General features: G+C 38.0%; 1 protein-coding gene across 1 annotated transcript; it reads right to left on the minus strand.

The window, feature by feature from the left end:
- Positions 1-7,745: 7,745 nt before the first annotated feature.
- On the minus strand, positions 7,746-16,469 carry DBR1 (debranching RNA lariats 1). Its single transcript, XM_020986111.1, has 8 exons — positions 16,066-16,469; positions 14,984-15,108; positions 14,201-14,281; positions 13,752-13,837; positions 12,727-12,951; positions 10,558-10,635; positions 9,304-9,449; positions 7,746-8,684 (listed from the first exon to the last, which is right to left on the minus strand). Exons 1-8 carry the CDS (start codon positions 16,260-16,262, stop codon positions 7,991-7,993), a joined length of 1,632 nt encoding a protein of 543 aa, XP_020841770.1. The 5' UTR covers positions 16,263-16,469; the 3' UTR covers positions 7,746-7,990.
- Positions 16,470-27,025: the final 10,556 nt, after the last annotated feature.

Raw genomic sequence — 27,025 nt, forward strand, 5'->3', positions numbered from 1 at the left:
CCTTTGCAGCTGCCCTCTGATGATTTGAATCATCCTACATCCAATGACTGTATTCAACAAGAGACAATGCTATCAACAAAATATTTAAAGCCTTAGAGAATTGTCTCTAGTACAATGCATAGATAGATCCTCTTTGGAGAATTTGTATGAAGATATGGATGGGTATTGTACAGCAGCTAAGTGGCCCAGCAGATAGAGTGCTGGGCCTGAAGTCTAGAAGACCTGAGTTCAAATCTGGCCTCAGACACTTATTAGCTCTGTAACTGTGAATGTCACTTAACTTGTTTGCCTCAGTTTCCTCATCTGTAAAATGGGCACAATAATAGCACTTACTTCTCAGGTTATTGTAAGGATCAAATGAAATAATAATTGTAAAGAATTTAGCATAGTGCCTGGCACATAGTAAGCTCTATAGAAATATCAGCTATTATTATGACTTTGCCTTATTTTCCCATGTCTGATCATTAGCAAGATATATGTAACCCAGACAAAGTAAAGTGTTGTCATCAAAAGCTATTCGAAATGGTTCAGTTTGCTCTACTACCCAAAGCAGTCCATTCTCAGTATTCTTAAAGTTGAATATCTAAAAATGTTGAAATAATGGCTGATGAAGAATAAGACTACCCCCATGAGTCTTATGGTGCCTACCACCATGAAGAAAGATAGATGTCATTGTCCTGTGCCTGCTAATCATTGAGATCAGGCCATCAGAGCCCAGCTGCAGCACTTGGGCTAAGAGTTACCACCCGAAGAACAATTCACTGCTCCTAAGTAGCCAACCAGTTGGTGGCATTGCCCCACTGAACCACAGTGCCCAAACTACTAAGAGATACTCCACACTCCTGCATATCCCGAAGCCTAACACCTCAAAGAATTAGAATGTCTTGTACTTTTTGGTTCCAGCACTCATGGGCTTTATTAAAGCCTTCCTGGATTTGAGAAGATAATAGTTAATAATAACTCATTGTTTCTCACGATAGCAATGTAATATAGCAAAAGCTAAAACAATAGGATGAATAGTATGGAAGCTTCGACATACTTTTCCAATAGGCAGATAACCCAACCTAAGATGTCAGCAGCTCAGGCTTTATTTAGGACATATGAAAAAGGAAAGGCTAAAGAGACCTCTAAGGTAGTTTTGTTGAATTCAGATTGCTTAAAGAGTTGAAACACTCAACATTGCTCTATTTACCTTTAAAGCTTTTAGCACTATAGATCCGGCCTTTAATATGTTCATTAAGCAAGAAACACTGATACACTTGTTCCAGTATTCAGTTATTAACAGGGCAAAACAAACATCCAGCACGATATCTTATCCATATTACCTATTCACTTCACCTCAAGTCAGATGCTGAGACAAAGAGTGGTGTGTTTAGTTTACGTTAATGAAGACTACATGGCGTAATATCTTAAATGAAAACAGCTAGTTATGCAATATTTGGCAGATGTGGAACCTTTTCATTTTCAGCACTTTTCACAGTAACTATTATTCACAATTTCACACATTTCACATACGTTGTAATTCATGGGAAACTTCTGGATTGGTTGACTTCCAAATGGTCCCTTCCAACTCTAAATCCATGAAAAATGATTCCCTTCTCTGAAGTACTGCAAAAATGGATGGATAAAGGTCATACAGTCAGTGACAGAACTAAAACCCTGTCTGCCCAGTTCTTGCATACAAAAATTGCACAGAAAACCATTGGATTGGATGTTTTTTGAGGTCCCTTCTTATACCATGCTACCTTCCATCACTGAGATGAAATGATTCCATTCTTTTGTTAGTAGCTTTGCTAATTCTCCAGGATCCCACCATTTCCTCTTCTTTATTATACCACTAGTCTATTGTGACCTTATTTACAAAACCTCCGATGTAGCTGGTATTTGCGCATGAGATGGCTGTATTTGTTCACACATTATTCTGCTTTTTAAGAATATCTTGTACTGATAAAATAAGAGTAGGGATAGGAAGGCAGAGAAATGGCCCCAGAAGGCTATTCATAGGACTCAGCTGCTACATTCAGAAGCTTAATCTAATCCTCAGCTCAACCTCCAAAAGCTCAATGACAAGTTTTGAAAAGGTATTATATATTTCCTCCTCAGAAGATGGAGGAACACATGATAGGGAGAATACATGAGGAAAAATGATTATGCATAAAACCTGTCAGGAAATATCATGAAGGTCCTTTGTGCAATCAATGGAATTACAGGGGAAAGGCTGGGGGGTTAAGAACTTGGCTAGTTTTCTAAAAAACAGTGATGTTTAGGTTTTCCTTCCTGGTAGGAACTTTGCAAGTTCTGGCTTCATCTTTTCTAGAGCAAATGAGCCATAGAACATTTTCTGGTTTTAGAAGCCTAGGTTGCCATAAAGTATCAATACACCTGGGATCTAAAAGGAAATCAGACTGAGACGAAAATAAATTAGCAATGAGTTTAAAAGAAACCAAGTCAATTCTGATTCTCCTTTTTGTTCCTTTGGTTAAGAAATTTGTCTATGTGAGGGACTGTTTTTGGGGAGGGAGGCAAAATGGAAAAAGTTTATTCAAAATGAATCATCATTTTCTCACACATAACTCTAAACTTTAAATTGTTTAATTAAATAATCACAGAATTTCAGAATAGGAAGGGGCCCCAAAGACTGTGTAGTCAAATCTATACCTATACAGGAATCTCATTTATAACATCTTCAATAAATAGCCATTTGGCCTTGAAGACCTATGTGAGGGAATTTCAAACATATTTGCTGTTAAGTTAATTACATTTATGTGACCTTAGCTATGGATACCATGACAGCTGTCCTTAGGATACAACAAATCAGAATGATAGTCATAGGTCTCATGCTTTAGGGCAGTACTTTTTAAACTGTGGGTCATGACCACAAATGGGGTTGTGAAAAATTTAGCAACAGTAAAAGGTTTCTGAACACACACAGACCAAAAATTAATTCAAAGTCAAGTGCACAATGAATCTGAGGTGTTTCTGGAAGGCCTTGGCTGTGCTGCATTGCACAACTTCACTGCAGCCTTGGTTCTGAACACAAAGCATGCACACTTTGCACTGCATATGCTCAGGACGCACGATGCCAACAAATGTTGTCGAAAAGTGAGAAGGGGTCACAAGTGGAAAAAGTTTAAGAAGCCCTGCTTTAGGGGAACCCGGTGCTGCTGGGAATGGTCAGTGACTCACATTAGTATTGGGTAAACTGAATAAGGTGATTCCTATCAGCTGGTGCTAGAAAAGAACCAAACTTCACAGCACTCTAGCAGGCAAACCGGGCTTGATGAAGTGAGGCACCCTAAAGAAGAGACGAATATGGTAGCATGTGTCTGACAAGTCCAACCACTACCACTGACCACCTCTCATCACATCTTAATGTAAATAGCCCAGGGAAAAGTAGTGCCTTCTGTTCATCAGCCCTGCTTCTAGCCTGACCTTGTAGCCATCATCAAGGGGAACAGTCACTATGGGGAAGGGATCCACCACTCTACCACCACCATCTACTGCCCAACTGCCATTGATGAGTACGTAAACCTAAGAGCCTGAAGAATAGCAGCATTCCCCATGCACTCGATCACTCACTGGTCCTGCTTTCAGCCCAGCCCCCACTGTTGTTGTTTGCTGTTTGTCCTTTGTTTTTGAAGAGGACCAATGACATCATGGGTAAAATCTTGACTCATGGGTGAACTGGATTTAAGTAAGGCAGAGGTGCACAAAGTCATCAGCCTCACTCTCTCTTCCAGAGTCATCAAAGTCCAGTGGCAGGACAAAAGTCAAGACAACTAATGATGGCCTAAGATTCAGTGGATAACCTGGTGTCTTTGATGCCTGATAAAGCTCTAAGTGCTCCACAGAGTCTGCTTCAGCCACCTTTATGGCTGTTGAAACATACTGTTCCCATTCCATCAGCAGAAGTTTTCACATGCTTGGCAGAGACATCTCCCTAACTTACCAACAGGTTTGAGGCCTGTCAGTTATAAAGTCATCATCCAAAGAAGCAACTCTTATGGAAAAGGGCCAGCCATCACCAACAGCCAACCAACTGTTACCCATATAGCAGTCAAGCTGCTACAGCAACAAAGTACCCTGAGAAAGAGACAGAAGGTGGCATGACATGTGTCAGGTAAATCAAACTTCCACCACTATGTTGACCACTACCTTCACTCAGACCAGGATAGAGATAGCCCAGCATCATGAACCTAAAAGTCTCAGAAATAGCAGCATCCCCCATACCACCAGCCCAGCCTTCACAGCCATCATCCAGGGAATCAACCCTGGTAGAGAAGGAGATGCTGCAGCCCCTGCCTCCTCTGCCACTATAGTGAGTGAAGACCCCGAAAAGAAAGTTCTCACTGCCAAAAGGCTTAACACTGTTAAGCCATTTATCATCAGAAATGGATACGGTTTTAGTAGTGGGAAGCTGAACAAGCTATTTTGCCATCTGTTTTGCTTCCACACCCTAAGGAACATGGGGCCTTTTCCATCTGACTTGCAGTTGAAACTTTGTATATGTGTTGCTTCCCCCATTAGAACATGAGTTCCCTGAGATCACAGACTGTTTTGCTTAATCTATAGCCCCCAAACACTTAGCATAGGGCTTCACATACAGCTAACACTACATAAATGCTCTTTCATTCAGTAAAGCAAAGCAGTCAGGACTCCTAACCTTTCCCTTATATACTCCTCAGATGGCCCTTTTATGCCTACTTTGGTCCTTCCAAGCTGCTTTTGATATTCACTTTAGCCTGATTTCATCCATATAAAAATGTTAGGGAATAAAAGTGAGTGGTAGGAGAGGGCAAGAGCCTGGGTTCCATACCCAACTGGGGTGGTATTTATTGGCTAGGATAACCTGCACTAGACAGGCCTGAATTGTTACTGATTGCCACTGGTTTTCAAAATGCCCTGGAATACATATTCTGTGGCTTAGTCGAGGTCCACTCCAAGCATAGCATAGCGGAAAGAAATTGGAGTTGGAAAATTGGACTTAAATTTTGATTCCCATATTTATCATTAATAATAATTACTAGCATTTATAAGTTTGCAAAGCCCTTTACATATGTTAACTCATTTGATCCTTACAATAACCCTGTGAGCTAGGTGCTATTATCCTCACTTTACAGATGAGGAAACTGATGCACAGAAAGGTTAAGTGACTTAACTTTAACGACTGATTGATTGATTGACTTTCCCTGGGTTACACAGGCAGTGTCTGAGATGGGATTCAAAACTCAGATCTTTTTGATTCCAAGTCTTGTGCTCTGTCTCTCTGTTTTAGTCACCATGCTGTATTCTATCATTTTTCAATATCTTGCAGTAATGACCCTAAACTATGAGTGTTTTCTTTTTGGATCATACTATTCCAGGAGGGAGACAAGAACTTAATTGGGGAAATGAAATTAGTTATATACAGAGATTTCCCCAGAACTCGATCAGAGTAGTAGCAAAGTACAAGGGAAATTTGTTAATTACTACGTGCAAGTGAATCTTATAAAATCCTACATCAACCCTTGAGGACCTTGAGGACCCTGGGCCAAGGAAATTTGGGCAGATGCTGGCTACAATTAGGACAACTTCACAACTATGCAGTGAGGCAAACCTCTGTTCCCTCTACCAACCTTTAGAATTGGGATTCAATTCCACCTTTCATGAGGCTCCATCCTCACAGTTTCATTATGCACATCAGTTCCTTCTCTCTACATTTTTATATAAGTAAAAACCTCTCAGCCCCAACAAACTGCAACAGAGACTTTATTCACCTCTCTCATGTCCCTAGGAAGGGGTGGAAAGTAGAGGAAGCATAACTCACTGGAAAGAGGATGATTTTGGATTCAGATCTAAGCTATGACACTCTTACCCATTTCATTTAATTTCACTGAGTACCAGAATCCTAAGAGGCCATATGGCAAACACAGAATGCTAGACTCATTAGGAGATGGGCATAGGAAACTTGCCTCAAACACTTACCAGCTGTATGAGTCCGAACTAGTCATAGAACTTAAACCTTTCTAAGCCCTGTTTCCTCAACTGTAAAATAAATCACATTTGTACAAACTGGACTTAACTTACACTCTACAACTTTGCTGGTTATTATTTCAATTTTTTTTTAATCTTCTAATGTGACTAGAGGATTTCTTCAGAATTCAAGTTTACCTTCAAAGCAGTCCAGAGGGATTGATTTAGGGGTGGGGGGGAGTAGGGGAAGGGTGTTTGAAATTTTTTCTTACTAGACAAATACAGAAAAGTGATTGTTCTTCCCTTACTGGGATTGGATGCCTTTAGATTCAGGGTCATCATCACCTAATTGCCTCAACTGAGGCCTAGTGAAAGAAAGTCTCTCCCAGCTTAAAGGGAGTCATATCTGTGTGAATGGAGAGACAATTTGGTTCAGCTTTTTGGGGCAGTTGAACCTGGGGGTTAGGATAGGGAGAAATGTCACAAACAGAACCCATTTAATTTGCTGAGGGCAGGCAGTTTAAACTGCATCAGTTTAAAAAGCTTCCCCTCTCTCTCAAACAGGGAACTCTTTCCCTCAGCTTTCAGTGATGGACCACTAAAGAGCCTGTGCCCCAGGCACTCTCATCCATCCCAGTAGAAACAGCTGTTCGCACACAGCAAATAAGAGTGCATGTACTGGCCTAAGGGAGGTTCTGGCTTTGTCTTTCAGCGAACATACAGCAGAAGAGAAGGGGGTGGTGCATAAGGAGTGGTTGCAATTCTGAGTTACATACACCTAGTCTTGGGGCAGTCTTGTGAACCAAGATATCAGGAGCTTGAGTCCCTCTGTGGGGGCCAACTGGCGACAGGAATTTCCTGCACTGGAAAGAATGACGACTGATAGGAAAAGGAACTTGGGCTGTGATGTGATTGGCCAGGTTCCTTTGGAGTTGCCTGAGCCATATTCTGGCAATTCCTAATGTCAGCAAGTAGAAGGGACCATTAAGGCCATAATACTCTGCTCTGCAGCATCCACCAATAAAAGAACAGTCAGGCTATCATAGCACTCCTGCCAGGAAAAGGAAGGCAGTGGCAGTACAGGGATGCAGAAACTCACATGGCTGGGGGATGGGTGGGAGGAGTTAGGTATGGCAGAGCAGAATACTCAGGACTCTGCAGGGCCACACATTTTAGGCCTATAACAATCTATCTTAGCGTGACAAACAGAGTTAGACCTAGTGCTTAACACAGTAGGTGATTAATAAGTGCTTACTGACCCCAGAATAAGGGGACAATGCTTGGTCCAACATCAGGCAGCAGAGCTAAGGCCCCAGTAGTGACAGAATCAGAGACAGCACACAGCCCCCCAGCACGGAGGAGAAGCACTTTACCCGGAGCAACAGATATGGGGGCCCCTTTAGCATGGCCAGAGACACTTAAAGGTTTATGAAATGCTTTCCTATAAAACAACTTGAGAGTACAAGTGCTAGCCTCATTTTACAGGCGAGGGAACACGGGCTAAGAGATGCTACATGAGTTGTTCACAGTCACAAACAAGTAGTACTTCAAACTCAGGCTTCAAGTATCCTAAATGCAAATCCAGTGCTCTTTTTACTACACCCTTAATCCTATATCTAATGTTTAAGGTTCTCAGGTTCATGAGATCGCCCTAAAAATGATCTAACCTCTTCAATTTAACTTAACACTCTTCCTAATGCTTTTTCAACTCAGTTAAACAAGCTTATTTCTGCATAGCTCAAGTTTATTAAAGTTTAGTAAACTGAGTATGGCAAAAAAAAATTGTTCATATATTTTCACTTTCAGAAAAAATGAATTTAATCTGGAATATATAAGAAGTTAAACACAGACACAGACAAACCCCCACCCCCAGAAGCAAATGTTGAAATTTCTTGTGTTGATTCCATTGACAAATGTTGGGTTAAGTCCAGTACAAACAGTCAAATTCAATGACATCTGACTACAAAAAGTAAATTGTTTATATATACTACAATTTATTCTGTATAAAACAAAGTTTATGTAGTCTTCCTTATTTCTTTCATTCTACATTACTGTCATCCTCTGCAGAATAGATAGCTTGATTCCTTCTCTTAATTTTCTTTTGCAAGTGGTTTCCATTTCCAGTTTCATCACTTAGTCTTTTAAAGGGTTTCTCATTTAAGTTCTTCCCTTCTGATTCCTGATTTTCACTAGATTTCTCCAGTTCATTTGTGGAATTCATTGTATCATCAGAAGATACTACCATGGAATCTGGTAAGATCCTAATATCAGAGAAGCTTGTTGAAAAGTCAGGAGGGTGATGCTCAGATGAGGGCTCCACTGAGGGAGTTCTAATGTCACTATGTAGACCTGTAATACTATCTTCACCCTCATCATCCTCATCAAGCATTATTTCATCAGGGTTAATAGAGGAAGACAGAACAGAGTTATCTGTGTTATATTCACTTGGTTCTTCTCCTGATCCATTACTGTCCACTTCCTCATCATAATCTCCACGTAATGAACTTTCTTCTATCACCTGTTGAATTCTATTATTGATATCAGTGAGGCCAAGCTGGGCACAAAATTCTGTGGTCTGAGGACTGATCCTATGAACTAACTCCATGTGTTTCTGGGGCTTGCTAGGATCATAGCATACAGCTGTCACACTGAAGTTACAAGGAACTTTCAGGTCATGGTTCATTTCTTCCAATACCTCTTTCATTGCTTCTTCTGTTGCACTATAATCCCACCTAGAAATGTTTGGGCAAAAAAGTATTATTTATTTTTATCTTGGTAAAATTAAACATTAATTAAAAATTAATTTTAGGCTCACAAATAGAAAATACATTCAATTTTGTGAAGATAATTAATTTTAAAAATAATTTACTCCAGAAAGCTATCTCTAACTGACGAAAGACAAGTCCATGTTATTCCAAACACAAAGTTTTTCCTCCAGAATGCTCTAGTTATAAGGCACTTTTTAAAACATACATGTGATGGTCATCTCCTATCTTTCCCTTTAGGTGGTAAGCCCTTACATCTCTAGACTACTCTATCTATATGGCAGTAGCTTTTTTTTCATACTAGTCAGTGGGAAAATTCAATTTATCTTGATGATTATTCAAGAATAATTTCCCTCCATTCTTGGCTTACTTTAAGTTATGCATGTATCAGAAACAGAAAAACTTTTTTCAATAAAACCATAGCTATTTAACAAGTATTTGAATCCCTAAGGTGGGCTAGGCACTGGTGATAAAAAGACAAAAACAGGCCCAAACTTCAAGGACAGGGAGAAAATGGGAATATCATGTACACGGATAAGCACATATAAAACAAACACAAAATAATATAGCACCTGATTTGACTTACTTTGCATGGAGGCCATTATTTTCAGGCATAGTCCATGAGCCTCGTGACACATTTACAAGACTATTAGTAGCCTTTAGAATGGTGAGCCATTCAAGGTCGTATTCCAAATAGTCTGGTCCACTCAAGTCATGCTGTATTTCTATTATCTATGTAAAAAAAAAAGGATACTTTTAGGAAGATCTATTCATTTTAACATTATTGCCATTGAAACCAAACATAGTATGCTCTCTATTTTCACTATTCAATAAACCATATTTTCATTCTCAAGGAAGAAATCAATCATCTGACCTCAAGATTAATTACCCCAAAATAAGAAATTAAAGTGTAGAGATGTACTACACATTGATAGAGTTATCTAACATTTTAAAAAATATCCTGGCTACCTAAAGCAACATCTTATTTTAGGACTATCTAAAACAACAATTATAATTTCCAAAATTTTGTAATAATTATAATTTCCAATTCAATTATCCAGCTTCTCAATCACCTACGCTTCTTCCCTACAGAAGAGGATGATGATGACAGTATGTGGTATTTTAAAATAATAGTAATTACAAAGTATCTAAGCCTGAGTCACCAAATATAATTTTTTTAAGAATTTATTATTCTATCATGTCACTGTCCCCAAAGATTTGAATTTTGTATTTCATCTTTTAGGCACACTAATACATTGTTCCTAGAACTATGAATTGGTCCAACTATTCTAGAAAATCATTTGAAATTATAGAAGAAAAGCCATTAAACCATCCAGATACAGTCAATGTTGATTTTAAATGTCTTTTTCTTTGTTACAAGGGAAGGCTCAATATGATGGAAAGAGGAGTATATCCAGAAATAACTATGATGTAAAAACAAAGGACTTGAAAAAAGAGAAATCAGATAGACAAAACACACATAAACACAAAAGTATACATATTATTAACATACATTTACAATAGACAAAACACACATAAACACAAAAGTATACATATTATTAACATACATTTACATACTATCACTTTAAAATTTTTACAAAACTTCTTTTTAAACAATACTGTAAAGCAGGTAATACAAGTATTTTACAAATATAAAAACTGAAGCTCAGAGAAATTAAAGTCATGATTTGCTTAACATCATATACCCAATAAGCATGACTCTATAACTGACATGTATGTACTCTTGACAGGAAAAACCAGTAGATTAGATGAATGAAATTCTTTCTATATTCTCAGTATATAAACACTACAAAAGACAATCATCTTATTTCATTTTTACCTGTAGGAAGTCTCTGTGTGGCAGACATTTGTCTAAGGCTAAAAATTTGGTTACTTTTGGTAGCTGTCCATCATTGGCCTAGAAAACATAAATTATGGTTTAACTGTTAAAAAGTAGACACCTATTAATTAGAAATGGCTAAATAAACTATGATACACGAATGTAACAGACTATTTCTGAGCCATAATGAATGACGAATATCAACAATTCAGATAAGCCTCATTAAGATTTATATGAACTAATGAAGAGTGAAGCAAGCAGAACTAGAAATATACAATGTCTACAATATTATATGTAAGAAGACCAAAAAAACCGAAACTGAATACTATATTTTAGCCCTGGACAGGAACTGAGAAATGCACTTCCTTCTCTTCTTTCCAGAGGTAGGGGATTATGGTTAGGAAACACTGCATGTAATGTCAGACTCCACTAATATTACTGGTCGGTTGATTTCCCTGAACTGCTTTCTCTTTTAAAATTCTTTATCATGAATGATGCTTTGCTTACTAGGGAAGGGGGAAAGGATACATTCAGAAATGAAGGTGATGTAAAAAATATAAGCCCCAGTTTCCTCACTTCTAGAGTAAGGAAGTTGAGTTAGATCATGTCTAAGATCCATTCTTGTCTTAAAAATTCTACAGTTCTCAGAATAAAAAGGCTGCCTACTTTACCAAAAGCTGCATTTCAGGACTCTTCTTCCTTCTCCCACCCAAGCTGTCTTGTCCCCCTGAAATTTATCCTTTCTTATAATATGCCTTCTCCCTCTAGCTCTGTAATCCCAGTTTCAATCATCCTTTTGGGAATACCAGGAATCATATAGTACAGGAAAAGAATCACAGAAGTACACGAAATAAGGGAATGAACATTTGGAGTCTCTGGGAATGGACATTAAGGGCAGGACAAAAGATCTCAGTCTGGGTCCTTAGAACTAAGAAGATCTTACAAGATTCAACTGGGTATATGTAGAAAGCTTAAAAAAAAAATCAAAAATTTATTAAGAGCCCACTCAGTAAAACACCATGCCTAGATGCTAGGAAGACAAAGTTTAGATATTCCCCTTCTTTTAAACTTTCCTTCAGTCCCCTGCATCATCTCAACCCATCATCTCTTCTCCTTTCTCTGTTCCATTATGGAGTAATCAATATCCAATGGCTCTACTTCCTCATCATTCAACTCTTTTGCCTCTTGTAATGGAGACAAATCAGGTTACAACACTAAAAATGCTCTATCAAGGGACACCATTGATCTATTCATCACTATACGCAGTGGCATTTTCTTAGGCACCATCCACTTTGACCTCTCTGTAGCACAACACGGAAAATTCTCCTTAAAAACCTACCCTCAGGGAAGCTAGGTGGTGCAGTGGATAGAGCACTGGCCCTGGAGTCAGGAGGACCTGAGTTCAAATCCAGCCTCAGACACATAATACTCACTAGTTGTGTGGCTCTGGACAAGTCACTTAATCCCAACTGCCTCACCAAAAAAACAAAACAAAACAAAACAAAAAACCTATCCTCAGATAACAGTGGTTTGTTTCATATAATTATCTATTTATATAAGAAATTGCTAAGTATTTATTAAGTGCCTACTATATGCCAGGCACTGTGCTGGTTTTGGAGATACAAATACAAAAGCAAGACAGTGTCTACCTCAAAGAGACTACATTTAATTGAGGGGACAGAACATGTTCAAAGAAAAGTAAACTATAAGAAACATACCAAATATAATCAAAGACAGAACTAAGAGGAAAAAGAATGACAACTGGGGGAATCACAAAAGGCCTCTTGAAGGAAGTGTCACTTGAGCTGAGCTGTAAGTTCCAAGAGGAAGAAGTAAGGAGAGAGAACATCCTAAGCACTGTCAATAGTCTATGTCAAGGTTCAGAGGCAAGAAATGCAATATGGTGAACAGGGAACAATAAGTAAATCAGTTTTGTGCTGAGGGGATGTATATAATTAGTGTGTATGCAATTAATCAGCCTAGAAAGTGGTACCAAGAAAGAAGGTATTAGGTCAATTTATTTTTTCCCCAATGGATCTGAATAAAAGAAATATGAAGTTTCCGCTTGAAAGAGCTACAGTATTAGTTAGAGAAAGCCCATTTAGGAGTGAGACATTAAAAAGGCTAAGTAGGCTTCTCAATAGTAACTACATATTTGATACATATTACCTGATGTTTCATGAAAGCTGCAAACTTCACATGAAGGTGTGCAGAAAACCAGTAAGTAGGTTTCAAATGATGTAAAAGCTCTGAAGCCGCAGGGCTTCCTAATGTGTTGTTTTCGACTTCTTGTCGAAAAAAGGATTTTGTTTGAAGAAGTTGTTTTTTATTGCCATAATGGTATATACTTCTTGGCCAGTCATGAGACAGGAATATATCAATAGGTTGTTTCAGCTGTAAAACAAAACAACACAACATTTAAGGATAGCCTGACCTAAAAATCAGGACCCTCACTTCCCTCCTCTTCCATAATCCCTTCCCTAGCCACACAACCATTTGGTCATTCTGTCCACTGCTGCTCAAATTAAGACCTTATCTCCCCTCTAACATTAAGATGGTCGCAGATGTTATTCAGCTGTTCAAAGCAAATAGAAATCCTTGTTCTGAGGAACCTGAGTCAGCCTTTTACACAACTTCTAATGCAAATACATGGTATTTATTTTAGAAATTTATGATAGCTACACACTTTCTGAACGCCTTCTACATAACAGCAACATGCTAGGAAATGTCTGGGAATATAAAAAAGTCTAAGATATAGAACCTGCCATCAGCAACTTACATTCTAACTTCAGAAGAGACAAATTATATATACATATAAACAAAATTATAAGACTTTAAGATTTTAAAGCAAAATTATAAGATTTCAACAACATAGGATTAATTGCCCAATTAATATTACAGACAGTAATTACTATAGGACATCAAAAAAGAGAAAAATCACTTAGGAATAAGAAAAAATGAACTATAAGGCTGGAGTGGACTTGAGTAGACAGAAAAAAAAGGAGGGCATTATTAGCAAGAGAACTGAAGAGACAAAACACGAAGGAATACTAGTAAGCACCAATACGTTTGTTTAGCTAATACTACATCAGGAGATGCTGTACCAACCTGATTACAAAAAAAATTTATAGGGACTTTAATTTTTATAAAAAATTATTTCCAAGGCTGCATTAGTGTACTTTTTTTTTCCATACCTGTTTTAATTTGAAGACTTCAATATTTCTCACATGGTATACACTTCTTACTGAGTTTTGATCATAAGGAGGGCACTCATAATGTCCTGAAATTAATAAAGTTAATAAAGTGAAATAAGTCACATTTAAATCATTAGAATATTATACTTTCCTATTCTTCAAGACAATTCACAAATGCTAAAACACATTACAGTTGTTTGCTTACACTACATTTGCTTTTATATTTTGGAACTCTGATACTTTTTAAATTGTTATAACAAATTCATTTATGACTTATGTAAAAAATTAAATTGAATTACTTCTGGAGTAAGATGATTTGTAATTTGTGGACTGTGTTGTATGTACTTGTTTTAAGGTTATAAGAATTTAGAGAAGTACCTATGAAAATAACAAGGAAATATGCTATGTTACCTATAAGTTTCTATGCAACACTTTGAAAGTCATATTACCTTTGCGGTAGTCATGAGATTTGAAGATACCAGAGATTCCACCAATTCTTACACCACGGAATTTAACCACTCCAGCATATCCTGAAAAATTATACATGCAAGCAAAATCCCCATGTGCTTCAATATTACACATCAGAAATATAATCTCAGATCTAAATATATGAGCTAATTATGTTTATAATACATCTAAATTCACAATGCCAATTAATTCATTATGAGAAAATTACCTTAAATAAGCTTTAAAATGAAAAGTAATCAGCAATAATAATGAAGAATTATAAGATAAAGCAAATCATTACCAAGATCTGCTGAAAAACAAAAATTTAATAACCTCTTATAAAATTCCCAAGGTCTATGTCTTGGCAGAGACTGGGGTTCAAAGTAAGAACTTGCCCTAATACAAAGCTTCTGGAGCTTATATGGAAGAAAAAGAAAAGATGCCTTCTAAGGAATTATCATTAGAACCGACTTGTCTTAGAGCTCAATAACAACAAACTCAATAGATCAACCAACAGCTATATTTCCAATTGCCTTTGCATACAGATCAAAATAAACATTCCACCGGCTAGAACATGTAAGTTTTTTCCCATTAAAAGTTTTAACCCTTTCATCTTTGCACTACAACCTCATGGTCCAACTGTCCAGATTGGTGACTATCACTGCTTGAATACAGACTTACTTTGAATTTCACAGAACACCACATACTCTGTTGTCTGAAGGTACATATAAAGACATATGCATGCCTCCCACCATTCCACATAACAAAAAATGATGAGCAATTACCTAGATAATATATGTTTGGTGCCACCCAGCCACCATAAGGTAGCTCCTGCAAGTGATTAGAAGCTTCATGATTTCCTCCAATGAAGACTGTAAGAACAGGAGCTTTCTTCTCACCACAGTAATACCTATGACACAAGAATAAATCTGTCAATTACACTATACAACCCCATACTGTCAGATTGCTTGTTATGGATACAATACACTAGAAATTTTTCCATGATGGCAACATAATTCAAATATTCCTTAAGCAACTAGACATGAAGAACAAGTCACTCTGGAGTGTGTATAAGAGGAAGGCATGGGAAGTATTTTTTAAGGGTATTTTAACCTGCATTTAGGAATAGAGTGAAATTAATGTGAGCTCTATGAAGCCAAGGCCCATTTTTTTTCATCTTTATAATCTCAGAACCTGCACTATACAAGGTATTTAAGAAATGCTTGTTAAATTAAACAATTCAAGTTTACATAGCCTTTTAAAGTTTGCAAAGACACTATCTTTTTTGATCCTCAAAATAATCCAATAAGGTAGATGCTATCATTAACCACATTTTACAGATAAGGAAACTGAGACTCAGTGAGATTAAGTGACTTGTCCAAGATATCCAACAATTCAATTCAATTCAAACGTTTATCAAGGGCCTACTATGTGCAAGTACTGTGCTAAGCGCCAGGGATACAAATGAGGCAAAAAACTGAATCAAAGATGGATCTCTCTGATTACGGACCGACCCTGTATCTTGATCCAAGACAAGACCTTGCCACCCGCGAACTACCTGGTGATCAGTGCAAGTTACATCTACTCATTCCCCTTTCTCTGGCCAGAAAGGAAGATGGAGGGGATATAAACGATGAGACCTGCATCGTTGGGTGAGAGGAAGGCAGAAAAGCTCAGAAATTGCTAATGGGGAAGAGGCAGGAGATAGACGGAAAGGGAGGGAAAGGAAGAACGAGAGGTGAGGGAGGGAGAGAAAGAGACAGGAGGAAAGCGAGAAGGACAAGGAGAGGAGGAGGAGGAGGGAGTGAGCAGGAGATGGATGGCGGGGGGTGGCAGAGGAGGGCCCCACGCAGGGGGCGGACTTCACCTGTAGAAGCTCTGCATGTGCCGGTACTTGGGGGGCACGGCCATGCAGCGGAGGTCGGCCTCGTTGCGCACCGCCTGGAAGTCGCCGCAGCACAGCAGCAGGTCCGCCGGCCCCCCGCCCCGCCGCTCCGCCAGCGCCAGCGTTTCGTAGATCTTGTCCAGCTCTCCATGACAGCAGCCAGTCACGGCCACCCGCATCCTGCCCACCCGAAACTGCGACCTCTGCCCTCCCGTCCAGCAACCAAACTAAGCTCCAGGGACCTCTTCCGCCACACCGGGGGAGAAGCCGCAGCCAGACGTTCACCCGGGCCTCGAGCGGCCCCGACAGGAGCAGCCAGACTCCCGCCTTTCCCCGGTTTCAGTCAAACTTCTAGCGGAAGTGGCGCACCTCCTCGCTACAAAAGCCCCGGGACTTCCTGCTCGGCAAGTCTCGCGATGAGGAGGGAGGCGCTCCGCACGCGAGAGTTGGCCGGCGCCTGGCCAGTGCGCAGGCCTCGTCTGACTCGTGGGAAAACTAGCGTTCCGTTTGTGGTGTCCCTTTCTGTGGGGTTCTGTGCGAAGCGGGGCCAGGAAAACGTTAATGGTTTAAAAAAATTATCTTTGAGTTTTGCTTTTACATTACATACATTTACATGTATGTAATGTATAAAACTAACAGCACAGTGACCTCAGAAAGCTCATGCAACGTCCCATATCTTACTTAGCAGCCCCGCCATCACCATCCTAATTTGCTTGAAAGTTAACACAAACATATTTGTCTTCCACCTCTACTCCATCGGGGGAAAAAGAAAAGAAAATTGTTTGTAACGAACTAGCCAAGCACGTGTCCTGAATCTTTTGCAGCCTGACTGAATTGTATAGTACGGTCTGAGCTCCCCATTGAGGGTCCTCCAAATCAACAATCTCAGTATTGAGTGTAACCTTTCTCCGAGTGGTATCCTGAATCTTGACTTTTAAATTATGATAGCTCAAAATGTATAGCTATTGATGGATAGGGTCAGGGCAAAGACTTTCAGTGTTGTTACCCTGCCATGTTAGTCACGGGGCTTTTCAGAAAATCTTGGGCAGGAGCCTCATCCACACTCAGAGCTTCATTTTGAAAGATTCCTCTTATGTAAGTCAAATAAAATACTCCTCTTGTAGGATCACCCTAATCTCTCCTTTATAATTGAGGCCAGTAACTTACCCAGACCTGCTAAACCATGTCTATTTATAATCTCTAGGTTATACTCATTTGGGAGCTATACTCTGCTCTTTTTTGAGAGCATTTCCTCCTCTTAGCAGCTTCCTACCCAGCATGGTGCAGTGGAAAGACTACTGGATTTGGAGTCAAAGGACCAGAGTTTAAATCTTAGCTCCACTCCTTATTACTTGAGTGACCTTGGACAAATCTCTAAGCCCAACTGGGCCTCAAAATATAAATACAAAATATATGAATATAACAATAAATTAACTAAATAAATAATATACATTATATATGGTGACATAATAATAATAAAATTAAATAAAATAAATATAAAATTAAAGGATTGGAGCAGATGATTTCTAAGGTCCTTCCTAGTTCTGAATCTATAATTCTATGATCTGATTCTCTGACTCCATCATACCTAAGAGATGGCAAAGATCTCAAAAGTGGTATTAAAAATACTATGTCTCATTTTTATTTCAGGAGGTAGTCAGGGATGCTAAATGAAGCATTGTTCCACTCCTCTTCATTGCTTATCTCATCATCCATTCATTCCAGCCATGTAGTCATCCCATAAACTGAAGCTTTATTGAAGTTGTCTCTCCAACTGAGAAATTGCTTTAGTAGGATAGTTGTCCAAAGAAGCTTGGGAAGTGGAGTGAATTAGTCAACTATTCTTCTTCAACAACCCAGTCCACACTATTCCATGATGATTTTTGTATCTGGATAATAGAAGATCTGATGTACTCAACTAATGCCTAAATTCTGGATGCTCTCTTATAATGTCTGAACTGGAAAGGCGGTCAGCCCTGAATAGAAGCAATCCTCCATGGCACCCCCATAGAAGAAAAATCAGTTTATCTTCAGAGTATTCAGTGATGGAGGCCAGGCCAAACAAAGCCATAACTAGCATAAATATTAATGTATATAGGGATATATTTTCAACCCTTACAATACAGGAGGTGTCCATGATAGTCATTCCTAAACGTAAGGAGGAATAGTAAATGAGGTGTGCATGGATGCTGCTGGTTCTAACAGACCAGAACCTCATCCTTTGTCAGCAGCATCTCACTTTTGGTCCTCTTACCACCCCTTGACTTATGACAACTGGTGACATTCACCCAGAAAACTTGAATTTCTCCTAGACTTAAACACATAGCTTGTAATACAATTACAGAAAGATTTATTCAAGCACTCTGGAGTGGGACACTTCCTTAACAATAAAGAAAGCAATACATTTTTTTTAAAAAATTACCGACACTGATATAGCACTGCAAGGGGTTAAAAAGTGCTTTCCATAGCTATTGATAAATCAACAAGCATTTATGAAGTACCTACTGTTGTCATGCACTGTGCTAGGCACTGGGAATGCAAACCTAAAAATGAAACAACCTCTGTCATAGAATAGTTTACACTCTGACAGGGGAAACAACATGTATACATGTGTAACAGGAACTAGTATCTCTCTAGAGCATCTCTGACATCTCCCCATGTGGAGAAGGCTAGGGAGCCAACTCCCAGAAGAGTTGTGACAAGTATCATAGAAAGGGGGGAGCCAGGTGGCACAGTGGATAGAGCACCAGCCTTGGAGTCAGGAGGACCTGAGTTCAAATCCAGCCTCCGATACATAACACTTACTAGCTGTGAGACCCTGGACAAGTCACTTAACCCCAATTACCTTGGCAAAAAAAAAAAGTTTAAAAAAAGTATAATAGAATGATAACAACAACATGAAGCGTTTGCATAGGACTTTAAGGTTTGCAAAGAACTTTATATTACTCTCTCATCTGATCCTCACCACAACCTGGGAGGCAGGTATTATTATTACTCACGTTTAATAGATGAGGAAACTGAGATAGACAAATTAAGTGACTCTCCCAGTATCACACAGGAAGTAAGTATCTGAGGCCTGATTTACACTTAGGTCTTCCTGAGTCCAGATCCAATGCTCTACCCACTGGAAATGCCTTGGAGAAACAACAGAACCCATAAGAACATTTTGTAATTGGTTCTGGTCAGCTAACTACATGGTGAAGAGGATGCTCATTTATTGACTGCAGAAGCATTCAAAAAGTACTAGCTGACCAGAGCCTTAATCAGTTCTCTTTGGCTAGTAGATCTAGTGAATCTCCATTCATTGTTTGACTCTTTCACTGACAGTGCACAGTGACAGTCACTATTGTAAAAGGAAAGGCACTGAGGCCTGGATGTAGCCCTGTGAAACACATCAACCTTTTGCCTCTGTATTTCTTCTTTCCCATTTTAGGTAAAGGGATCGGAATCTATAATCTTATTAGTTTTGAAAAGTCAATGAGCCTCTGGATGCCTCATCATGTCATAGATTTCAGGTGTGCGAGTCCATGTTGGCTGTGCAGCCAGTTCATAATTAATGCCCCAGGGAGCCCTTGGCTACAGAACCCAGCAGTTGCTGAGATTAAGAATCATTTGGCAACCTTTGGACATGTACTTGATGGGACTGATTCTTTTAAAGAACTGAGCTAAGTCTCTGCCCACTCTCCCCAGAGATCAAAATGGTATAGGGGAGTGTGTCCCTGGGATATTGGAAGAAATATTTGAGCTTTTTATTTTTATTTTTTTACATAAATATACCTTTGTTACTAATTGATGTTAAGTAGTTAAGTGGAACTAGGGCATAACTCACTAGCAGCTAACAGTGGGAGGAGATACAACCAATTTTATTTTAGATTCAGTTAGGTGGGGAAATAGATAGAGCACTGGACAGAGAAACAAGAAAATCTGAGTTCAAATCCAGCCTCACACTTAGCAGCTGTGCAATCCTAGACAGGTCACTTAACCTCTATCTGCCTTAGGTTCCTCTACTGTAAAATGAGGATAAATAACAGCACCTTTCTCCTAAGACTGTTGTGAAGATAAAATGCAATAATATTTGTAAAGCACTTTGCAAACCTTAGAACATTATATAGATGCTAACTATTATTAACCACTGGAGGATCAAGTGGACATCATCAGAGAAGAGAAACCTCCTGACACCCTTAGAACCTTGAGGAAGAGAATTAACTAGCCTCACTCTAGAATCACAGAATGTACTTACTACACATATGAATATAGACAAAACATGTATAACAATGACTACCCTGATCCGCACCGCCTGAAGAGCAGGTATGAATCCCAGGTTTCTTCGGTACCATTAAGGGGTTTTGGGGATGCCTAGGCTCTCTTCCAATGGCTTTAGTCCCCAACCCCCCCATGATGTTCTCTCAATTGTAAGGGAAGGGTCCCCTGTACCCCAGTTCCATTTAATGACTTAACACTCAGACTAGCTTTTACAAACATTTACTGCAAAGGTATAATCACAAACATACAAATTTACTCCACAATGTGTGGGAGGCATAACCTCAACCTCTTACTCCCTCAGTCTCTAGGAGAGGAAGAGTATTGGGTTCATAGATTAGTTCAGTTCTTATATAGCACAGTCCCAAATTCCAAGTCCAAAGCCACTCTCTGGTTCAAGTCCCAGGCACCTTGACTTCTCAGGGCTTTCTGCCAGGATGGCTCATTGCAACACCCCTCTTGGAATCCTGGCTCTAGGCTAGAACTATGGGTTTCACTCCTGGTCCCATAGGGATTACCACTGGCACTTGAAGTTGATAAGAACAAATGAAACAGAGCAGAACAGAAACTGGAAAAAACCCAGCTTAATTCTCAGAGCCATTAAGTAAAACAAGAGAAGTGGGGAGAAATTATCTCCCTTTCCCTATTCAATTCATAGCCCCCAGGATGTGGATAAACTACCCTCTGGGTAGCATCGGGAAAGGGTGCAGAAAAGAGAGTGAGGCAGTCCAATGCTGCAGTTTTAAAGACTCAGACTATTATGGCTACATAGTCAATTGAAAGAGACTATTCCCACCCAAGTGCTAGGGGAACATAGAGAAGCATGGTGCACATCCATGTTAGGTGATTTGGACATGTTCCAAAGGCCTATTACATATATAAATGTTATACACACATATATACACACATGTAAATGTATAATATGTGTGTGTGTGTGTGTGCGTGTGTGTTTAAGGGGATGGCAGCAGCAAGGAGAATGACAAATGGATTTATTTAGGAGGTAGTATTTGAAATGAATTTTGAAGGAAATTAGAGATTCTTACTCAACCTTCACAACAACCCTGTGATGTAGGTACTACAGGATGTATTGCCTTAATGGAGGCCCAATAAGATGAAATGTTCCACCTAAAGGCTCACTAGTAGAAAACATCAAAGACCAGGATTCAAGCCCTGGATTTTCTAACTTAAAATCTAGAGCCTGTTTCAACCATTATAGATCTACCTCTCTATTTGTTTTCTCAGGGCACATTACACTGAAATATTATGCTTATTGTCACATAAATTGATTATATTCAATGCTGAATTTTATTCAATATTCATTTCATTCAATAATGAATGTGTTCTTGTTGTAGTATATATGTTTTTAGAATAAATCGATGTTTACCCTACCACAAAGTAGACTCTAGGGCAGTCACAAGGGAAAATGTTAAAAGACTTTTGTAACTAAATTACTGTCAAACACCAAATCACTGCTGAAAGCCGGGATCTTTAAGACTGAGTTAATGTTTGTTATGTTGTAAAAGGACTTTTGCTTCCATGAAATTTGGAGCAAGAGGACAAGGTAACTGTCCCCCAGTCCAGGAGAAGAAGATGTGCCACTCTAGAGGAAAATGACTGTAATTTGTGGTAGTTTGTCTACCATATCCAGGATGAAAACAAAAACAAAAGCATATATTAATTCTAGATGAATATCTTCCTAGGAACTGTGAAAAATGTAGCTGAGAATGGGAAAATTGTTTGGAACAGGCTGCTGCACTTACTATTTTATACTTTTGCCAACTACATTGTAACTCAGTTCCACAAATATATTCTTTTTTAAAAATTTTTTATTTTTAGGCAGTTGGGGTAAAGTGACTTGACCCTGGTCACACAGCTAGTAAGTTTCTGAGGCCAGATTGGAATTCAGATCTTCCTGACCCTTATGTCTAGTATTCTATCCACTGTGCCACTGGCTGCCTCTAAGTGGGAATGGGACTGTGCTGCTATCTTATTACAAAATTGAAAACTGGCAAAGAAGGTTGTAAATGCAATACCAAGAATTTCAGAATGACCCTTTCTTTAAACAGCATTTTGCTTCCTAATACCACTTTTTCCTCTCAGACCACACATGACTTATTAACACAACTTGACTAGACTTGACTATCAACTTTGTGTTTTTACTACCTCAGAGAGGTAAGAAGATTTAATTAGACACTTTCTGCAGTAAAGCCAAAACTGAAGTTTCAATCTGTAATGAACATAAATGCCAAGAAAGAGACTGATAGTTGACATAATCAGAAAAATCGCCCTTTAATAGGAGCCTAATTGAATTAGCTGCAGGTGGATTTGGGAGAGCCCCACATGATTTCAGCACTAGGCAACTAGAGGAGAGCTCTCATCATTAAGCAATGAAATTGACTCTAACATGCTGAGATACTCCAACAGGACAGAGCCAGCTCTGAGGTCAAGAATTTCTTGAGTGAAAAGATATGGGCCATAAATGGTGAGCTCACTTGTCAATATTGTCCAGACTGCTCAAAACATTAAGACTCTTTTCTGACCTCTGGCCCTGGAATTATGCCTGGAGGTTCTCAGAGTAGGAGTGTAGTTATTCACAATGGCTCTTTTATGCCCATTACCCATGAAGAGAATCTGGGTCCTAGCTCAGACACTAAGTAATCCATCATGATGTGTGAGATGTAAAATTCTCAGAGAAGCCTTCCTGATTCTTAGTAAATGATTCTGGAAAAACACCAGATATCTGGTATGGAAAAGGGAAGCTACATAAGTTCTATGCTTTGTAACCAGCCAGTTGCAGTATACGCAAAATAAATCTAAAATGAGGATGCAGTTGCAATACTTAATAAGATTTGTTGTATTCACAAATAGGAAGTACATTCTACAAATGAGTTATAGATAGCTGTATTGGAGCAATTTGTTTACAGATTCAAGTCTTTTTCTGTAATATCTGTTACTAAAGGAATCAGACTACTGACTGGCTAAATAACCAAAATAATGCCACTTCTAAGTTCCAGTTGCCTTTAAACTGAATCATCTTGATCCTAGACAGCTTTACTAATCTGTCAAGCCTCTAGCTACCATATAAAAATAAAGGGCTAGAAGCTTAGGTATATTTGAATATTGGGTCTTGTTGCATTGTTTTCTGTACCCCAGTTCAAGGTAATACCCTCTAGCCTTCTGGTCACTTGACATACTGTTACAACATCTGAAAAACTTGCCATCTCATTTTTTGCTGCATTCTCTGTATTAAGGGGGCGGGGCAGAACCAGAGAAGTCCATATTTTGGACCAACTTGAGTAATATATCTTTCTACTGATTAGCAGGCACAAAATTGAGATTCTAGAATTAATAAATATAGATTATTCTTCAAATAATTGTGTTGAGAAGCATGGAAAGGAGGAATTGAAGATGCATATTGAAATCATGCTTTCAAATAATAATAATATTATAATATTATATTATAATAATAAATAAATAATACTATTATAATAAAAGGAATATATTGAGGAAGTAGATTAGTGGTGTTAACCAAATTTATCTTTTGTCTTGTTTTCATCATTGCCTTCCCTATCCCCTGAAGCAATTGGCCTGTGATCTGAGGTATGCTGATAAATGTTTCACAACCAGTTCTAGGGGTAGGAAGGGGAGAATGAAAAGAGAAGGAAGAAATATGCATGATACACTTTAAGTTTAATCAACTTCATTAGAATTTTCTCCATCGCTTTGTTGAGTCTAGACAATCAACAAAAACTTAGTAAACCAAGCCCTGATATGTAGCATTTCTTGATTTCTGAGGTGTGGATGCTCACATTAAAAAAAAATTAACGATTGGCTTCTGCTAGCTGGTCCAAGATGCATCAGCACTCTTTCTTGTAACCTGCCCAAGGGAAGATACTGCTTCAGAAACAATTGAGATATTGATTAAAATGAGAAGGTCCCTTTTATTACTCCAGGAGAATCCTTGAGTGGAATAGTCAGGGAAGGAATTGAGTAGCGACTCTTGTTCTGGAATGTTGACTCTTGTTCTGGAATGTTAACCAAAACTGAAATATATGAAGAGCTTTTCCTTATTCAAGATTTTTATAAATGACACCTCAACTAATTTTGGGGGTAGAGAAACGTACAAGAATAAAGTCAGTTTGTCAGTTTGGACCTCTGTCTCTCTCTTTCTATTGCTCTCTGTGTCTCTGTCTCTCAGCTAAAGTGCTCAGATACTAATGTTAGATTAAATGTTGCTTTCAGACTTGTATCTAAAATGTAGAATATAGTATTGATATTTTTCTTTTACAAAATCAAAAGGAATGCTTAAATCAAATCCAAACAATAGCCATATCCAAAAATATGTGTGTCTTTCTGTACCTTGAGTCCATCACCTTTTTCAGGAAGCAGGAAAAATGTTTTTTATAATTTTACACCTGGCTAACCTCCTGGATTTCATGGTATCACCCTTTATGTCAAAATCATGTATCCATTTTGACCTTATCTTGGTATATGGTGTAAGATCTTGTTCTATACCTAGTTTCTGCCATACAGAAGTTTTTGTCAAATAGTGAATTCTTTTCCCAAAAGCTTGGGTCTTTGAGTTTATGAAACATTAATACGATCATTTACTACTGCGTATTGTGTACCTAATCTATTCCATTGATCCACCACTCTATTTCTTAGCCAGTACCAGATTGTATTGTTTTTTGTTTGTTTGTTTGTTTGTTTGTTGCTTTTTGGTGAGGCAGTGGGATGAAGTGACTTGCCCAGGGTCACACAGCTAGTAAGTGTCAAGTGTCTGAGGGCAGATTTGAACTCAGGTGCTCCTGACTCCAAACCTGAGCTCTATCCACTGAGCCATCTAGCTGTCCCTGTACCAGACTGTTTTGATGATAACCACTTTACAATCTTTCACATTTTTCAAAAATTAATTCCCTTGGTATTCTTGACTTTTTGTTCTTCTAGGTGAATTTTGTTACTACTTTTTCTAGTTCTGTAAAATACTTTTTTGGTAGCTTGATTGGTATGGCCCTGAATAAGTAAATTCACTTCAGCAGAATTGTCATTTTATATTGGCTCAGCCTATCCATGAGCAATTAGTATTTCTCCAATTGTTTAGATCTGACTTTATATGTGTGAATGAAAAGTGTTTTGTAATTGTGTTCATATAGTTCCTGGGTTTGTCTTGGCAGGTAGATTCCCAAATATTTTTTTATTGTCTACAATTATTTAAAATGGAATTTCTCTTTCTATATCTTGCTGCTGGACTTTATTGGCAATACATAGAAATGCTGTTGATTTATATGGGTTTATTTTATATCTTGCAACTTTGTTAAGGTTGTTAATTATTTCAACTAGTTGTTTAGTTGATTTTCTAAGATTCCCCAAGTATACAATCAGGTCATCTGCAAAGAGTGATAATTTTAATTCCTCATTGTCAATTCTAATTCCTTCAATTTATTTTTGCTATCATGCTATAGCTAATATTTTAGTACTATATTGATTAATAGTGGTGATAACCTTGTTCACCCCTGCTTTTATTGGGAAGGTTTCTAGCTTATCCGTATTACAAATAATGCTTGCTGGTGGTTTTAAATAACTACTACTTATCATCTTAAAGAAAGCTACTTTTATTCCTATGCTCTGTAGTGTTGTTAATAAGAATGGGTATTGTATTTTGTCAAAAGCTTTTTCTGCATCTGTTGAGATACTCATGGGATTTCTGTTGATTTTGTTAGTGATATGTTCATTATGGTAATAGTTTTCTTAATGTTGAATCAGCCCTGCATTCCTGGTATAAATCCCACCCAGCCAGAGTGTATGATCCTAGTGATATATTGCTGTAATCTTCCTGCTAGTATTTTATTTAAATTTTTTCGTATCATATCCATTAGGGTGGTCTATAGTTTTCTTTCTCTGTTTTTGTTCTTCCTGGTTTAGGTATCAGCACCACATTTGTGTTGTAAAAAGAATTTGGTAGGACTCCTTCATTGCTCATTTTTCCAAATAATTTATACAATATTGAAATTAATTGTTCTATAAATGTTTCAAAGAATTCATTTGTGAATCCATCTAGCTCTGGAGATTTTTTTCTTAGGGAATTCATTGATGGCTTGTTCACTTTGTTTTTCTAAGATGGAGTTACTAAGTATTCTATTTCATCTTTAATTAATCTGGAAAATGCATACTTTTATAAATATTCTTTCATTTTGCTTAGGTTGTCAAATTTATTGGCATGTAATTGGGCAAAATAACTTCTAATAATTGTTTTAATTTCCTCTTCATTGGGGGTGAATTCACTTAAAATTTTTGATACTAGTGATTTGATTTCCCTTTTCCTTTAACTCAAATTAACCAATGGTTTAATTTATTTTCTTGGTTTTTTCATAAAACTAGCTCCTTGTTTATTTATTAATTCAATAATTTTCTTAGTTTCAATTTTATTAATCTCTCCTTTGATTTTCAGGATTTCCAATTTGGTGTTTAATCGGATATTTTAAATTTGTTCTTTTTCTAGTTTTTTAAAATTGCATGTTCAATTCATTGATCCGTTCCTTCTTTAATTTATTATAGTAAATGTTTAGAGATATAAATTTTCCCCTAAGTACTGTATCTCATAAATTTGGCTTTATCACACAAATTTTGGTACATTTTCTCATTATAGTCATTCTCTTTAATGAAATTATTTTGTTTCTGTAAT

This window comes from Phascolarctos cinereus, unplaced genomic scaffold, assembly GCF_003287225.1.
Source record: "Phascolarctos cinereus isolate Bilbo 61053 unplaced genomic scaffold, phaCin_HiC Scaffold_726;HRSCAF=1367, whole genome shotgun sequence".
Lineage (NCBI taxonomy): Eukaryota > Metazoa > Chordata > Mammalia > Diprotodontia > Phascolarctidae > Phascolarctos > Phascolarctos cinereus.

Coding starts and splice junctions, on each gene's coding strand:
- DBR1 (XM_020986111.1), bottom strand. CDS start 16,262: ATGCGGGTGGCCGTGACTGGCTGCTGTCATGGAGAGCTGGACAAGATC. Junction 15,109..16,065: donor CACATGCAGAGCTTCTACAG/GTGAAGTCCGCC, acceptor CTTGTGTCATAG/GTATTACTGTGGTGAGAAGA. Junction 9,450..10,557: donor CACACAGAGACTTCCTACAG/GTAAAAATGAAA, acceptor TTTTTTACATAG/ATAATAGAAATACAGCATGA.